General features: G+C 41.6%; 1 protein-coding gene across 1 annotated transcript in view; it reads right to left on the reverse strand.

Moving 5' to 3' along the window:
* The window catches only part of LOC306970884 (FRAS1-related extracellular matrix protein 2-like), a 101519-nt gene that overhangs the window by 34446 nt on the left and 48059 nt on the right, over positions 1-19014 (reverse strand). The window contains exons 4-6 of the mRNA XM_079566946.1: positions 17938-18168; positions 7350-7475; positions 4541-4792 (exon numbers count right to left, since the gene is read on the reverse strand). Coding sequence (XP_079423072.1) covers positions 4541-4792; positions 7350-7475; positions 17938-18168 — 609 coding nt within the window. The remainder of the gene's footprint in view (positions 1-4540; positions 4793-7349; positions 7476-17937; positions 18169-19014) is intronic.

Genomic DNA, 19014 nt, shown 5'->3' on the forward strand with positions numbered 1-19014 from the left:
AAATTAAGCTGGCAGACAGATATGCCGCTAGAAACTTCAACTGCAATTTCAAAGTGAGAAATTGATCACACTCAAGTAATGTCTTCCCAAGATGGAGGCAATCATTAACTTTCAGCGGGTAAGTTAATCATATCCATCTATCAATTGATCTTCATATGAAAAAAAAAGAGCACTAAAAGATGTTACAAAGTTAATCGCAACTTTGTATAAGTGAGATTGAATGGCTCTCCTGACCTCTGGGATCGTCACACTGCGTACTTTCTCAAAACCAAGATGTTGCGCGGTTCAGAGACGGTGGCAGTGAGAGAAACAGACGCAGTGTTAGAGTGTAGACAACGTGAACATGGTCAAACAAGTGAAAGTAATCCAGCTGTAATATATATGCAGACAGATCGCTAGGTATCATGCCTGACGTGGCTGAAAACATTCTTCGGTGTACAGTATTAATATGTTTAATCTAGGGGTGGGACTTTAACGCGTTCATTTCCATTAACGCATTCGATTTTTAAACGCCATCAATCGTATTTTCCCCGATTCCCCCCGCCCAAGTCGGAACTCCCGAGCCGGAACCTTTCTATTTGCGTGTTTCTGGTACGCCCATGTATCTGACGCACATCCGCCCACAACAGCAATGGATAGCGACGCTTCACTCCATAGATATATATAAAGGCTAGTCTTAAGGCAGAGTCACTTCCGGCATAACGGGCGGCCATCTTGCCACAGGGAAGCTTTCTGGCGAGTTCAAGTAACAAACACAAATCCTCATATCTCGCTCAAATCTTCACGGATTTACAAATGGTTTGGTTTCTTACAAATGTTATTAACGCGGCTATAATTCTGAGTGGAACATGTTGAAACAAAGATTTTATTCATATGTATGCAGTGTCATACCTACATCTCTGAGGTTTATAACAAACCATTTGAAAATCGGTGAAAAATTGATTGGATATTTAAAAGTACATGCACCATAAAACCCAATGTTTTGAGTGAGCGAGCACCCTGTGGCAGGACATCCTGATGGGATGATAGACAGCTGTATTGTTGTATTGCTGTGTGCAAGTTGTGTAAAAAAGAGTTCACCTTCCACCGTAGTTACTCAAGTCTAAAATACCATCTCAATGCAAAACGTGTTGGGCAAACACAGAGACGTCCTTGATGCTAATGTTAGCATTAGCCTAAAAAAAACGCTCCAGCCACGCCCACTCTGAGCCACAATAACCCTTGTCAGTGTAAGAAATGGCCCTTTGATTTCAGTTTAGCAATTGTTAAACACTTAAAGGCGCTGTTTTATGGCCCTGTTGCTTTATTTTCATTTTTTTTACTTTTATATAAATGTAACTATACAAATTAACAATAATAAATACATTTGTTGCTGACTCATGTTTCTATCTAATTATTGTATAATTTAGGTGCAAAAAAAATCGCATTAATTAATTAATTAATTGATTACAGATCTGTAATTAACTCGATTAAAACATTTAAATCGAGTCCCACCACTAGTATAATGATTTAAATAATGCCGGCTGGAGCGGACGTGGGGACAAAATGATAACTCAAACTGCATGAATGAGTGTTTTAAAAAGGGCTCGAGTTTCCCAGTTAGTATTGGGAGTTTTGAATATTACGGTTTTGTATTTGATCATATAAACCCGGTTTTGATAATAAAAACACGAAAATAGCAGTTTCCTAGTTTTGAGAAAACTGATATCGCGGCATGCATATGCTATTGTCTGGTTTTAAGAAACTTCTCATGCGCCGTTAACAAACATGGCGGCGGCGGCGAGTCTGAAGTGCTCCCATTTCTGGAGTTTTAACCATGAAAGAACTAAAAGTAGTGAATATTTATGATGGAAAGAAGCATCGTAATGTGGATTTATGCTAAACTGTCGGCGGCCGTTTGTCCTCCCGGACGCAGCAGAGTGGGGTCCACTACAACACAGAGCCGGATAAAGTTCCACTAACTATCGGTGAACTCCATGAGCTCCACTCTCTCACACCAGCCCCGGCTTCAAACCTTTACCCAGTGCTGCCTGGTCCGCATCAGTGGCAAAGACAGCCCCAGCAAAGGTAAACGTAAGGAATTATCCGCAATCTGCCATCGCTGTCGTCTGACGTAGCTCAGGATGTAGTGGATGAACAAAACATTTAGACGAAAGTGGGCATTCAAAAGAACAAGCCACACAACAAGCCACACAAATTTATGCTTTTCATATTTTTACCGTATTGTGCTAAAAAATATAATGTATGTGCCTGCACGGACAGAGCTTAAATACTAAAAGCCGGGTTTCCTTATTTGATCATGTAAACAAGGGATTTGAGTTTCCCGATTTCTCAGTGACATACTAACACCACATCCCGAAAACTGCCATAACCGAAATATAACTAATAACCGGGAATCTCGAGCGCTTGTAAACACACACAATGATGCAAAGTGCTACACTAGGGGGGATGCTCTGAGAAAAATACAATATGGGGTATCGGCTACAAATATCCGATACTGAACCGATTTTTGGCTCTCACCACTTTAAAAACACAACTTTCACAGACTTAATGAAAGTGAATATGGACATACTGTATCTCATCTTGAAGCTAAGAACCTGGAGAATTCAATTGCTGAGTTAGTTCAACCTCCGCAAATGTATTTTGCATCGCTGCACATGATGCTGCGGCTAGCAACAGCATGCTAAAGCTAGCGGCAGCATGCTAATGCTAACAAGAACTAATCACCGCTGGGACAGAAACTAAGATAGAAAAAAGTAGCCTAATAAAATAAACCACTGCTGGAGTGGCCAAGTGTTTGGGTTTTAGTTTATGAAATGCTGTTAAAGAATAACTGATCTAACACATTTAAATGCACACATTGTAATGATTAGATCACTTTATGTTAGTTGTTTATATTAATGCAACCTAAATGCCTGTCATGTAGCCAAGTATAAAAAAAATCCAGTGATCCTTGTTAACTGTTCTCCATTGGTTTATTAATAGATATATCTGATAACTGATGACAAGAAAAGATAGGACTTTATTGACCTTAAAATGAGGTAAAGAGGACCTTTCACTTTTCACTCAGAGAAAGCCACTTTTATGAAAGTCTCTTGGTATCGGTTAAGATCAGATCTCGGCAGATACTCAAACCCCACATATCGGTATCGGAAGCAAAAAAAGCTGGATCGGTGCCTCTGTAGGTGCAACACTGTAAAAGCTTGAAAAGTTGATTTGACTTAAGTTATAAACAATAGCTACCAGTCATTGGCAAGTAATGATTTCTGATGCAACTGTCTCTACACCACCTTGTGACATCATTATGTGAGAAAGCAAGTATTGTGAGCTCAAGAATGAATATGCAATAATAACACAATTAAAAACTAAATGAAAAAAACCTTAAAGTATATTGAAATTCCAAGAGTGGATTGAAATAACATGAAAAGAACAGATCAATTTTTGGAGATCAGAAAGACCAGACTGTACAGAGGAAGGTAAGTGAATATACTGAAGGAGGCATTATATAAAAGAAAGCAGTGGGTCTAGGAAAAGTATATGGTGTAGATGTATAGATATAGAGGAAATACTTGTAAGGCGATGCAGAGGATAGGGTTACACGTAGGCAGACAATTCACCGTGGCAACACTTGATAGTGGAGTTAAAGATGCAGTGATGTTTCAAAGGGTAGTAACTTTCGTTGGGAGTGATGGAAGACGAGCTCATGCAGAGGATGGAGTCAGACTGATGCAGTGGACCTGAAAGTGCAGGCGGACTTCGATAGGGTTTGCCGACATTTCTTTTCGCCTCTAAAGTAAATCAATTGGGTATAGTGAGGTGTCGGGCGCGCCTGTAGATTGGAAGAAAGCTCCCTGCGGCCGTGATGTCCCAGAATTGATATCTCTACATATTCCTTTTAATCGAGTTTGTGATCTTGTCCATACGCGATGCAAACTTGGGACTTGTGCAATGATACACTAGTCCCCGTCGGGCCCTGTATGTGAAGTATCCAGTATAATTAGAGAGTAAACAGACCTGACGATGTGCCAGAGGGGTGCGCGCCGTGTCACGCTGCTTCAACCCTCATCTCGATCACTCAAATCGTGGTACGCAACACTACTTTTGGACAACCCCGGGGAAGGAGAACTAGCTTTAAATACTCTCCACTGCATTAGAATTGAGGATTAAGTATAGATGTGCTATTAATGCCAATCAATGTGCAACAAATGCCCTGCTTTTCATAAGACAAGATAAGAGTGGATATTTACATGGCACTTAAGCACACACATGATGCGGTGCCAAGTAGGTTATTTTTTTCTGGTGTTAGTTTTGTTGTTTTTGTAAGGCAATCTGTAGAAAGACTTTAAAAAGTGCCTGGATTTTTTAATTGGGGGTGGGGGGGGATGAAGAAAGGATAAACATATTTTGCAAGGAACACTATTGTAACACTACAAGCTCTATAATAACCCCCTTTAAGTTTACTTTCTTCGTATTTCTTCATTAATATAACTACTCAGAGTTGTGGGTAAATCATGAGCCGTAACATTTTAAAGTCACTTACCATCATCTGCATCCTCCAGAATGGTGACTTTGCTGCTGGCGTAGTGCGTCCCTAGTCTGCCCCCTACAGGCAGTGACAGGGTGACGTTGAAGCTCTCCTCCGTCTCGTACAGAGAGTCGTCGATGATCACCACGCGACAGTGCCTCTCCCTTTCGCCCTTGTCAAAACGCACCATGCTGCCGTGCTCCTCGGGACGGGAGATGAAGTCAGAGTATGACAGCACTGTGGTAGGGACTGTCCCAGTGGCAGTGCCTATAGATGACAGAAAATAACTTATAATGTACTGAGTACTAACAGAAAGTAGGACAGTAGGTGTGTTTGTTGGTTTTACACTTGATCTTTCAAAACAGATTTACTTGACTTAAAGTGGATATATCATGTATAGGGGCTCAAACATAGACTTAAAAAAAAACACAGGATCCGGGCCTTGTTAAGTGTGACACATAAGCTTCTTACGGGTCCACAATAACACCTTAGGAGCACGTTGACGTCCGCACAGTAAAGTCAAAGTGCTCCTCAGGTGTTATTATGCCTTACAATATAGTACCCCTTTTTATCCGCTTAGAAAATGGACATGTTTAATTTTGTGTAACTATATTTGGATCGTGAAACCGCTCACGTAAATGTATTTAAAAAGGGAAAACGTGGAAGAGCTTGGTCACTCAATCCAACAAACTCATGATTAAAAGCCAGGTGCTCTACCTACAGAACTAAACAAGTGAAGCATCTCGCATCCGCCTCGCCTAAAGTAAATTAATGCAGCAACCTAGCGCTTGCATGTTAAAAGAAGAGAGTGACGGCTTTCGTGATGTACATGTTATAGTCATTGAACCATTTTGTAATAGGGAATTTGCCTGGGTGCCCAAAGATTTGAGTGAGTGCATAAGCCCTTGCCTGGAAACCAGTCTGGCGACCGTGGCATCAACTGCATTTCCACAGCGGTACATGCACAAGCAAACAGGAAGTGGAGTAAACCAATCAGCGAAGGGCGGGCGTCTACCCATGAGGCGGTGTTACTAGTGGTTCTGCGTTAATATTCGCGCAGGATTATGAATCACGAAACTCACCCACTGTCGATGTATTTTTTGGCAATTTACCGCCGATTGGGTGAAAAGCTCTTTCTCTCTCCCATGCGCCATCTGTAGATTGTTATTGAGGGAACTTGCGTGTCCCGTGTGTGACGCTGCTCACGAACAACACGTGACCGCAAATAAACAAATCTGCTTGCATGGGCTTGTTTGAGTTTTCTACTGCCGCCAACAGTAGCGAGTGGGTCCCAGACTGATATTCCTCTGTATAAAATAGGTAAATGAGGGGAGGCATCAGTCTGGTCTCACCAGGCTACTTGAGCCCGGCAGCACCCACAGGATCGGCACCTTTGGTAACAATGAAATACAGGCAAGAGCTTGAGAAGACCTTGACTGGGGCTCCTCCTACTGGCAACAGTAGGAACAACTTATTTAAAAACTACCTTTCAGTTTTTATTTATGGTATGGTCTAGCCCGGCGTGATGAGCAGAGTTACAAAAGTACAAAACAGCTCAGAATCAATGACGCAAGTGTATCCCGGAAATACAGAACTGACACCATAGAAGAAGAAACAGCTCAATTTAACAGGATTAACTCAAAACTGCATGATATGTCTGACAAGTAAACAACGTTATAGCATGATCTAATTAAAGCTCAAAAAGTCGATTTTGCATGACATGTTCGGGCTTTCATTTTCCCTCTACTGCCATTGGAAGTATTAAAATCTGTCTAGTTTTTCATTGATAATTATTGCCAATTCTTGCCCGAAAAGCTCACAGACTGGATATGTCATTTTTGTGGTTGTGTCTACAAAGAATGAAACCCTACATTCTAACTTTCCCAATCATTTCTGAACTTTATTATAAAACTAGCGAGTGACTTTAACAATAAAACCTTATGGCTCAAATATGATTACAGATTTCAAGGCAGACTTTTACTATTATGTCTTTTTGTGACCTTTAAGAGCAGAGTGACTTTGAGGTGAGCCTGTATTTCATTTAATGTCAGAACATGGTGTGAAATCACGTCCCCCCGCTGACTCTACGAAAACATTAACCTGCGCTGTCCTCTGTTGTCGCTTAACCTTAATCAGAGAAGAGCCATTATTTAGATCATCAGCGCACTTTCAAATATGATTTAGCGGGTGTATTGAATATGACCACTGAATAGAAAACCAGATGATATTGATAAACTGGCGGAGGGGCAGCAGCGGAAGTTTCCCTCGGGCTATTGTCACCGGGAGAAAGAATTACAACTTGTCCTTTTAGCAATGAAACAATGATCTTCGCTGTTCCGAGATGTTCTTGGCAATCCAAAAGAAAAGGCCAGAGAAATAAAAAAAAGCCCTGGTAAGATACGGTTCATTTGAAAAAAGTTGGATTGCACCTGTGGGGTTTTAAAGGTATCATTTGTGAAAAAAAATGATGAATACATTTGAACGATATGAATAACAATTTCACACGCTCTGACTGGCAGCCAAAAAAAATACGAGGGATAGAGGTATGCCAAGAGATATTACAAAAACATGTGCGCAAACTGAATAATTCAACCAGACCTTACAGCAAAATGTGTTTTCAGACACATTTTGCAGAGGGAAGAGATTGATCCCCGACAATAAACGCTTCAAATTTTATTGCTTTTTTTTTTTTAACGCCTGTTTTTGAAAGACGTAAACAAGCCGTTGTTTGTGAAGCAACAGTTTTTGGCTCCCCTCTCAGACAATATAAGAGTATATGGAGAGGCTTAGCGGGTGAGAGGAGGTGAGAAAGACTAGTCCGTACCCTGCTGAGTGAAGCAGACCACCATAAGCTCCTGGCTGACGTCTCCGCTGCGGTGAACCGGGATGAAAAGCTCTCCAACATCCTCCTCCACTGCGAGGCTCTGCTCCGGAATGAACACCGTGGATTCTGCCAATGAGAGAGGTAGAAGGGGGCAATCATTATTTAAAGCAGAAACATGAAAAGGTCCAAAATATTACGCATTATTTAGGCTTTATATAATACTTTTGGAAAGCGATATAGGTGTTATTTTTACTCATGTGCATTACTCATGTGTAACATACTCTTACTTGAGTAATATAACACTTTATCCACTATGAGTATCTTGTTTGAATATACATTTTTTGTGGAAAGAGGAGGCAGGATGTGAGTGGATTTTTCTTTCCTTTGTTCAAGCTTTTTAAGTGTGTTTGCATGTTTTTTGTAATATATAACTATAAATAAATATATATATAAAACGAACTACATTAATATACACAAATCTCTCTGACAGATACAACATACTGACTACCATCTTTTATGCTTATGCACTTGAATAATTATTAGTGTGACTTTTAGTGGAACTACTTTTTTGTAAAAACGTAATATTAAAGGAGCACGCCGCCGTTTTCCACATTGAGATATGTTCTTACTTGAGCTTAGACGAGTTGATGCGTACCTGTCGGGTTTTTACGCGCGCACTCAGTCACGCAAAAAGACCGACGATGTTGTTAGCATTTAGCGTTGAAGTGCTCCTAAGGTATTATTACGCCTCACAATATAGTTCCCCTTTTTATCCGCTTAAAAAAACGACATGTTTAATTTTGTTTAACTATACTGGGTACCTCGTGTAACTACTCATGTAACCATATTTAAATAGGGAAACTGTGGAAGAGCTTCTAACTTCACCCCCGTTTGGCCCCATGGAGGAGGAGAGGCTAAATGCTAACAACACACGTAAAGACCAGATAGGTACGCATCAACTCGTCTAAGCTCAGGTAAGAACATATCTCAGATAAACGGTGACCTGCTCCTTTAAGGCCGATAAATCGTACACAACTCGATCAATCATTTAGCAACTCAACCCACCTATAACTGTTTTGGACAGTTTTAATACAACTGAAAACTTCAAATATATTTAGCTCAGTCCTAATCCACGAGCGCACACTGGCACAGACAACTTGATCCATCAGCCTCTGTTGTCACATGGAGTGAAGCACTTGAAATCAAGCAAAGGTCCACATCTGTCTGGTGTTATTAGCGTGAAATTATTATTAGAACAAGTCTGGCGAAGCAGCTGCCCGGACTGTAAAGACACAGAGGAGCAGCACAATGTGAACAATTCAGACGGAGATGCAAGATCACGAAACAAAAACACGACTTCAGGTATTTTCCATTGAATGACGTTATAACAAAAAAGCTCAAAAGACAGCACTGGCTCTTTAGGGCCATCGAGGACGCCTTTGTTCTGGTGTTGCATTAGTGTGTTTTGAGATAGACCTATTGAAGTTGTGCTCCCGCGGTTGGCTCATTCATATTCATAAATAACGGCATCACCTTTTTTTATTATGGTTTTATACAGGTTTGATACAACTGTCTTCAAAGTGAGACCCCTCCGGAAGTTATTCAGGCGGCCCGGCGTGTCGCGCTGTTACAGTTACATATGCAGCAGGTCCATCCACTCTCCTGCCCACGGAGCACATCAGCTGGGAGCCCCGGCGCATCGCAAACGAGGTCCAGCCCTGGTGCGCCCCTGTCTCATTTCGGGCTGCTCTCCCTTCTCGCCTCGGCAAGAGAAAGGATGTGATTGAGAGAGAGACTCAGGGCCAGTGAAGGCATCATCTATCAACAAGAAGAACTTAGGGGTATTAGAGAAACAATAAATGTTGGGAGCTGTTTTTCCACCGACGCGCAGGGACCAATAAAAACACTAACAGGCTGCACATTCAGATTCAGATCGCCCCAGAACCTACACCATTATTCTTCTCCACTGTTTTCAAAGTGATGTATTTAGATGAGTTGCTCACTTTGTAGGCAATAGCCCATTCATTTTTTACAAAGGCACTAACATAGAATTACAGACACTACTTTAATTGATTAACACTCCTGATAATAAATTTGTTGTTCTACTTTGTTTTTAAAATTTCCAAGGATAACCTATTTTTGTTTCTTTAATGATTAATACGTTAGCGGTGCAGTGCCCGCGGACCCTAATATAATATTTTGATTTTTGGTTGGTCAATTGTATTGCCTTTTGCTATAGTCGGTTGGCTTATTACACCATTCTATTTTCTTTAAACGCCGGAAGCCTGTATATGATTGAGTGGATGAATGTCGAGTTCAAAACGTTTTTTTTTTTCCCTTTTTGACAAAAGTGACAAAACGGCTGAGCACCAGACTGTGACAAATGGTGGAAAAATATATAGAAGCGGATGATTCTCCGGCGTAAAGAAGGGGATTGGGGCACCTGAGATGACTTTCTGCCAATGGAGCCATCAACATAAGAGTCTTACGCTTGGCAGGGGGTCAGCGCTGCACCAGACTCGAGCCTTAATTGTTGTCTCGGTACCTCAATCTTCGCCTCTCGTCTGCGCTCGGGCTTTCTGTTACTGCCCACAATCTGCGGCTCCCCGGGGTGCTCCATGCTGCGTCCACCCCTTACTGAATCCACACACAGCAAAACTAAGATCGCTCAACATCTATCCCGAAACAGACACACTCTTAAACTATGTGGAGTCAGATTAGGACTCATGATCGAATGGTCCACTACTGTGGCGTTGGTGGACGTGGAAACTGGCAAAAGGACAGGTGGACAATCTGACAAAAAATAAAAATAAATAAAATGAAACAATAATTTTGTTCTAAATCTAGGCAACCATTTTGATTTTTATCAACAATTTTTACACAGCTGGTAGTTTAATGATGATGAAGTCAGGTTAGGTTAAATCCGGCACTTACTGAGAGCGTGACCAATAGGGTTTGGGTGCGAGACAAATGGATGATGTGTGTCTGTGTTTGAGCATAATGCTGCATTATGGAAGTACGTTGTGAAGTAAGTAAGTAAGTGGGTAAGTGCTTTATTTGTCATTGTACAAGCGGACAACGAAATCGTGTTCAGGTGTTAGTCCTGAGCCGCCGCCACTGAGCCGCACCGCCACTGTGGACCAACCTGACCACCAGCATGTTTATTGGAAGAAATGGAAACTGTAGCACCCGGAGGAAACCTGGCTGGCTGCCTTCGGTCTCCTCTGATCCTCTGAAACGGTGCAGCGCCTCCTGGGTGTGTTCCTGTTTCAGAGCGTGGTGTCCTGCACTGGTCAGCTCCACCTCCTCCTTCCTCTTCCTCCTGCGCAGCTCCCACCGCTCCACAACAGTCTTTCACCATCTTCTGGGCTGAGCTTAGCAGTTAATCTGTTTTAGTCTCCAGTGAACGTCCATTAGCCAGAACAATAGAACGCTTGTGTGGCTTAGCTGTGAGTCTCACCCGGATACCTCCTCGTCTGACCCTTTTTGGTTTCCTGTAGCTCCTCTTGTGACGCCTCCTGTGCTGCAGGTGTGGGGGGCTCTTGGTGTCTCTTCAGTTTCTCAGAAGAAGAAATGTGTAGGTCTCAAATGGGTTTAGCTGGTAAGCTAGCTGTTTGTTTACTTTTAAAAAGCTGCTTCTTCAGGACCAATATGGACTCTCTGCAGTGAAAAAAAAATCCTCAGAATTCCACAAAAACACGGTGAAGATGTACGAATGTACCCAGTCAAACAAAACACAGAAACCACAAATGCAGTTTGCAGAAAAAGGCAAAAAAATGCAGCTGTACCGAGAGAGAGGGAGGTTGCTGCCTGTTTACACATCGCCATAACCATTCTAAATACATATTATTTTATTTTAGTTAAACCTAATGATGTTTTTGTACAGCACACTTCCCAGACGTAGAAGGTTTCAGACAATTTCACGCTATTTATTAGACTATGGTCAGTGCATTATTGGACCTGTAACTACAGTTGCAAATCACCCGTAGCATTTTAGGCATAATACTTGTGAAATTGCTATTGCTCAGGTCAAAAAATAAATACATCTGTCTTCCCATCAGACAGCTGTGAATGAGCGTCACAATGACCTTTGAGAGAGAGTTAGACAAGTGTCATGTAACTGGCAAAAAGTCTTTCAAAATATAAGGATCTTTTCAGATTGAGATGCATCACAGGGTCATCACATCACATAATAATGTTTGCCCTCTTGAAAGACGTTGTCTAAAAATGGCGTAGCTGCCGTCGAACACTCGAAGCAAATCTTTCAGACAGGTGGGTCAAGCTCCTGAAACATTTATGCTACTAAAAAAACAACAATACATTCACCTGATCTACAGCAACAACTTTCAAGAAAACAAAATAAAAAAACTCATTCATTATAGATCTATTCATAAATATTACAAGTGCCCAGGGCCAAGTTTGTTCCAACACTTTTTGCAACAATGTCGGGAAGTCAACAAGCGGGCTCCAGAGGAAGGCTCTGCTAACGCCTCAATAAGGACGCAATTTGCAGTAATCACAGTCCGAGGAGGCAACACTACTGCAAATGTGCTCGGCCTGAAAGGAAATGCTAAAAAAAAAATAGCTGCAAATGAATGGCCTCATCGACAACCCGTTTGTAAGTGTTAAATTCCAGTTTGAATTGTCATAGTAATGAAAAAATTCTTGCTCATTGATAAGAGTCCTGTTACGTTGGGTGGATTTAGATTAAAAGCGGCAGAACAATATTGCAGCAGGAGACAGTTATTACCTGAAATTATTATGTTTCTTTGCGAAATGACAGCTCAAATGACAGGCAGAGAGCTGAATATGTGAAGAAAAAAAAAAAAGAAAAAAAAGTCCCTTCAATCATTGTCAGCTTTCCAATCGAACGTTACAGAACATAAAGCCTGTATTATTAGAATTGAAATAAGTTATCGACTGGAATAAGCAGATAAACAAAACGATTATAAAATTAGCCCGCCGACACCGCCTCATAGTAAACAATTATTAGTGCATCGCTGCCGCAGCACAAAGGGAACAAGCGCCTGAAATCCTTCTCCTCGTGATGAAGAGGACTGACCCAGTGTTACTTCACAAACTTGGTGCCGCGCGTGGTGCATCCTCGCTGTTGAGGAAACTACAAAAAAGGGGGCTGGAGAGGCCGGGGCTGCTGCTAGCAAACAGCCACACAGCGGGCTTTCCACCTTCATCTTGACTCAGCACAGTGCATGGATTATATATGAAAGAGAGTTTTTAGGAGAGAGTGGGCTATAACACGGTGTAATTAAAACGAGCGGGGTGGCTGCCGCTGCGCTGAGTGGGTGGAGAGTTGCTGAAGGACAAAATGCATTCTTGGTTATTAATCAAAAGCACAACAGGCTAATACAGAGGGGTTGAGCACTGGGGAGGTCGTCTTTTCAATGGAGAGGCTGGGGGCAATGGTGCAGATACTAGAAAACTTGTCCGTTACAACCAACTCCTGTTATGTTTTCCCTAATTTTAAGGCGCTTTTGCTCTTCCTCCTCTCCACTCCACTCTAAAGCTGGTCTTAGCTTTTTGACATGTCCTCTAGGGAGATGGATCCCGTAGGCTAAACCAGGAGAGCAGACAAAGGCAGTTTTCATCATTAGAGGAAGAGGCTAGAGCCATGGGCACAGCCAAAGCTTCACAGAGGGCCATTACGGAGCCGAGTGGCACATATCTGTCATGTTAGACCGTCCCGAGAGAGAGCGCAAAACAAGACAGCCCCTGCCCCGCATGACTCTATGTAATTAACACACAGGGGAGGGTGGGAAGATGAATGAGTGAATGTACCCGAGACAAATCAGATGTAGCGATACTAATGATGCCGTCGCGGAGGCAGTGAAACAGCAATACCTCATTGCAATGGCAGCATTACAGCAGAGTCATACCTTTGTGCTAGTCCCATGTGTGGATAAAAGGTTGTGTTCACAGTGTTTTAGAAATGTATGTCATAATTTTAGATGGATCTCAAGGGCCTCAGGGGCAATTCAATTCAACAGAAAATCCACAGACTGTATTTAAGTGACTTACTTTCCTTTATATAGTAAAGCTTCTTTTTAGTGCCTTCATTAATACCAGGCTCCTGCATGCTGATTGTTTTCACTGTGAATCACAAGTGATAATTGTACAATCATAATACTCTCATTGCAATTACCGGTAATAACTTTCACAAAGTCAGCAGATCTGTGAATTCCTCCAACCATTTTTCTGTGGCAAAACATATTAATTTGCAGGGTTTTTGCCACCCTATCGATCGTAAGGATTCTTTTTGCTGCTATGAAAGCAATGTTGTTTATCTTATTCTATTTTTGCCAATTGAGCATCTCTGTATCCCAATAACAGGTACCTGGCCATTGGGACAGGTTGACATAAACTTGTAGCCTGGCAATGCCCATGCTGCTGTGTGTGCATCATTTTGAACTGTACAGCAGTCTGGGGACCATGGACGAAATCTTCGCATGGATTTGGGGACCAATCACAGAACGAGAAGGGACGGCAAGACGATGACGCGCTATTCGGCGATAAAAAAAAAAATTTTTTACAGATCCAACATGACTCCATCAAGCTTTAACCATTTACAGCGGGTACGTCATCGGTAACAATTCATATAATTGGTTATGGCTATGTGCAGACGCCTACGATAGACCTTATAGCACCCATCACCGTGAAACCACACCTCTCCTATGAGAAAATGCATTTGTTGGTGGTCCCCAGACTAAACATAACTTGTGATATTTTGTCTAGTAAATAGCCAGGCTCATTAACCTGTGCATTTTCTCCGGTTCAGCTTTACCCAAATCTAAAATACGTTTTCATCACAAATTTTTGTCACTTTCCTGTTGCTCCTTTGTGGCTATTTTGTTGCATTTTCTACCCTTTTTTGTCCCTGTTTCGGTTCAGGCGGGCGTTACGAGGTTAAATCCCTTAAGGATCACACTAACTATTTGTGTCCAAAACCACTTGATCTCGGGGCAATGCCATAGCGTCCTCTTTGTTCACAACCTGCCCCGCACAGATCAGTTACTGTGGGCCTATTATTTTGATTTTACTTTTTCTGTGCAGCGTTTAAACTGTAACATCCTAAACCTTGCTGATTTTGAGTTTATGGGGTACAGTCCTCCATATACGTTCCCATTCGAACACGGTCGAGGCCTCTCCGCCCTCCCTCTAAAATCACGTGTCTGCACATTTTCAATCTGAATCCCGCAATGGGAGAAACAGTGGGATGAGAATGTGTTGTGTGCTGCATCGTTATTTGCATCTTTGCACATGTATAATTAAAACTAACAGAAAAAAGCAGACAAGAGGGAGAACAATCCGGGCAAATAATATCTCATAAAATTGCAAAAGCTACAGAGGAGAAAATGTCGCCTAAATGGAGGAGCGCCGCCACCACTCAATATCCCATTAACATTTCAATTTAAGGGGAAGACAGAGGTGGGAAGTAGCGAAAAAAAAGCAAAGTTTTTCAAAATGCTGCAAAGTGGCCTGGCTTCCTTCGCTTGACACTGAGATTGGCGTTTACGGTGAAAGGAGCACGGCTATTTAGAACAGATTCTTAGAGACCAGGAGATGTTTTTTGTAACTTGCATGCCCTGAGTGGCTCGTGTCAAGCGGGATTGGTGTTTTGTAGCTGTGGGCGCATTTAGCAGGACTTTGATCTCCTGTACAATATTTATGTTGACATTCTCACGGCCGGCGAGTGACGGTTTGTTGAAAGACTTCTATCATTGCTTCAGTCTTGACTTGTCATGATAAATGTCCTTTTAGAGAGATGCGGCTCGTATGCATTTATTTTTCGGCTTCAGTGAAGTTTTTGTGATTAAGGTTGAAGAAATAAAGAAATAGATTTTGAATTGCCTTGGAAAATGTCTGAATTCTGAAAATACTTTCTAAACACTGAAAAATGTTGCAACACATCAAAGGCTCGAAGAAAAATGATTCATGCGTTTGTTTTCAGCATTTGACGATGAAAAAATAATTACTTTTTTTGTCAGGTAAACGTACGGGTGTCAAGTATGCCTGGCTGATGTGAGGACATGGCCTTATGGGTGCTAAACCTAACACCATGGAAGACCCTCGATATGGTCTACTGTGCTAACCTAATATATTAGGCTCACACAATGTAAATGCAGTCATGAGTAAATGATAAACACTTTAGGGACAGCCGTGGTGAATTCCCATCACATCTTTTACAGAAAAACAAAGTCTGATCAATCCATTTTAAAGCCTTGCACAGAGGGACTCGAGCAAGACTGTTGAGGGCCCATATCTTATTTTTGGACAAGTGCTCGATAACTTAATCTTCCTGCTGACCGCCCCCCATTCACCACTCGGAGAGATGGGCCGAAGATGAAACTGCACTCACCGCTTCACATCACAAATCGCCTGTACTTTTGGCACAAATCTGGTGAGACTGAAGACTGATCATTTTTTGCAGAGGTGAAACAAGTCCAGAACATCGGTTATTAACAGATAATCAATTCGGCCTTCACTAATGTCTATTATAATTAGTCACATTGTAGAGTCAAACTACAACATTTTGATTGTATATGTCCATTCCACCTGTGGTTTACCTACATATCTTCTGATAAGCTTGTTGTCATTCCTACTTATCAACGTGATGACAACTGTTAGTTTCTTTTATGTATTGCCAGAGTCTGAATCATCAATGCTCTGTATGATTGTCCAGGCTTGAACTAAACTTCTTCAACTTGGGACATCCAGATCGTCTCTTGCTTTTTCATACATAATCCAGGATTATTGTTTCCCAGACAACATAGCCTACCCTACAAGGTGCTTTTTTTGTCTTTATACCATGGTCTGGGTGAATGCTCGATTCTGATTGGCTGGAAGGTGCTAATGTAACGGGTTTAATAAGGACAGTAGTTAAATCCCTGCAAATTGGCTGTGTTCACGGTGTTCAGAGGGGGTTTTCCGGACGTCTCGGAGCATGGGACTAGACAGCAGCTAAAACCACGCTCAGAATTAAATTTATTTTGTGTCACCTCGTGTAATTAAACAGAGTTTTGAGTGCCTGTTCCCTACTCCAAATTGAAGATGCGTCCGCAAGTTCCTTTTTAAGAAAACACAACGCAGAGCCGAACACCACTGTTGTACTGACAGGTGTGCATTATTTTCGTATAACCGCACATGTAGTCCGGCAGTAAAATCACTGGAATAGATACAGACGGCATCTCGTCATAGAAGGGGGCGTGGCTTCGCCGAGGGGGAAAATAGAATCTTTAGAGAAACACAATTTTCCACTCTTTTCAGCCATTTTCTGGTGGAATATGAACTTATTTACCACACATAAATAAAGTCAAGTGTAAATCGGGCCCCTAAGGATATTTTCTCACAGCAGATTGTTCAGTAGAAGTGAAAAAACGGCAGCTGTAGCTTGCGCTAGCAAACCGTTAGCATTAGCCCGATGCTAACATGAAGCATCAAGTTAGCATTCTCCGTTATTTATATATATTTATGGGCTGCTGAACCACTTTGCTCCTCCCCATGTCTTTGTATCTTTATTTAGTAGAAAACTATATTCATAATTCAGTGTTTGTTAAAGTAGTTTTTGAATAATTAGAGAAAGTTTAGATTTTTCTCCAAATTGTTTTCCCCCTTAACTGTTTTCAAACATGACCATATATGGGCAGTGCTTAATTTGTAAATTAGTATTTTCAGGAACACTTTTGGTCTGATGTGATGGATTGGGGGAACAGGCCAAAACATTTGCCGGAACACTCTCATTAGACACCATTATATCAGATACATCTTTTGCCGGATCCTCCAAAATATTTCCCGAATCCTTTACCTTGAAAAAATTTTAATTGGGGGAATGCGTTGCCCCCAAACGGGGGATCAAATTAAGCACTGTATATGGGCGATTTCAGAGATGCCGTCTGTATCTATATCACTCCGCTGCGGGCGTCGCCATAGCTGAATCAGATAAACGCTTAATTGACCCCTGTGGATAACTTCATATTATAACGCCGCCGCCCAAGAAGTGACTTCGTGTTTCGATCCAACACGCCAAAATAAAAGCACACAGCTCGTCTCATTGATTAGTTCAGCAGGTACTTGCAACATTACAAGAATATAATTAAATACACACATGTTAAGTGTTTTGTCTGTTAATAGTTTGGCAAAAAGAAAGTTTAACAAATGAACTGCTGAACTAATGAATAAGATGGTGCTTTTATTTTGGTGTGCTGGATTGAAACAGGAAGTCACGTCTTGGGCGCCGTTGTTATGATTTGAAGTTATGCACAGAGTCAATTAGTTAACGTTAGGTGACAAGTCGGCTGACTCGATGAGTGACAGGAATGAATAAGATGGACTATGTTATTCATTTCAACATTTTTGGCCAAAACAAAGCTATGATGAATAGGAAGAAGAGGAGAGCAACCAGGCTGTGTTAATTCAATAAAATAAATTAGCCTGGGCTAATTTGTAGGCGGAGCACCACTCTGCTTAAATTAATTACACAAATACAATTACAATAACTTCATAATAAATCAAATCCCTGAGAAAGAGAAACATTGTCATTTCTCACTTTGAACTCGAAATGCCGTGCACTCACCATCGTTCGGGTCCAGGATTTCCACCGTGGCGACGGAGGGGAACTCGAGGACTGCCATGACAGGCTCAGACAGAAGGATCTGGAAGGTCTCCGCCTGTTCGTACGTCCCGTCTGAGAGGATCCGCACCCTCCACGTGGCTGTGGTCTGACCCGGGTTGAACTGCACCTGCTTTTGGGACTTCCCTTTGAAATCCTGCTCTTTCACTGCCGTGCCATCCTGGGTCCCAATACCTGAGGGAGAGATGGAAGACTTTAAAGCAGGAGTGGATAAACTTTTGACCCAAATAGTGACTGACTAGTTCAAGATCTCTAGGTCCTCTGTCTGAACAAGCTCATTTACTACAGATTAGACAAAGAATGGCTTTTTCTGAATTAAATGTAAAAATGTAAATGTACCCAGACTTTATTGGATGGATTGTCAAAAAGATTGCAATAGCTGTTAATATCCTGTGGCTTATGAGTGATTACATTTATTTGGAGACACACATAGGCAAAAGCCGGCGCAGTGAGGTGACAGACAGAGGAGGGAGGCGGGTGGGAAACAGATGAGATATTTGCAGTCTTTAAGGTTCAGAGGGAAAACAACCGTCGCATATATTGTATTTCTCTTCACTGATCACTTACACAGCCACGGGAATGTGTGAAATGAATTTGTGGCAGAAGCGTTTAAATAAAGCGTATTCCACCTCAGCGAGACGGATTAGCTAAAATGTCTGGTTCCCAAGGCTAGATTTCTGAATGTATATGTTTCTTATTTCATTCATAATCACTCGCATTTTGCATCATCTCACTGTATCTAATATTCAAGCTCATCTCATCACCTGCTTTCAAGCCCTAAAAGACATAAATAAATTGCAGGTTGGATGAGCCGAGCTAAAAATGTGTTCCTATTGTTTTATGTTGGTGGTGAAGCAGTACAGCAGGCTGATGCATGCGGTGGCAAAAAAAAAAGAAGAAAAAAAGTCTTTGTGTTTGCTATATTCAGATGTTTAAACAAAGAAAAGAGGTGGTGACAACCGCTAGTGGATAATGCATTATATCTTACACGATCTATTGTATGCAAAGCTAAAAATATTC

This window comes from Gobius niger, assembly GCF_951799975.1.
Source record: "Gobius niger genome assembly, chromosome: 11".
Taxonomy (NCBI): domain Eukaryota; kingdom Metazoa; phylum Chordata; class Actinopteri; order Gobiiformes; family Gobiidae; genus Gobius; species Gobius niger.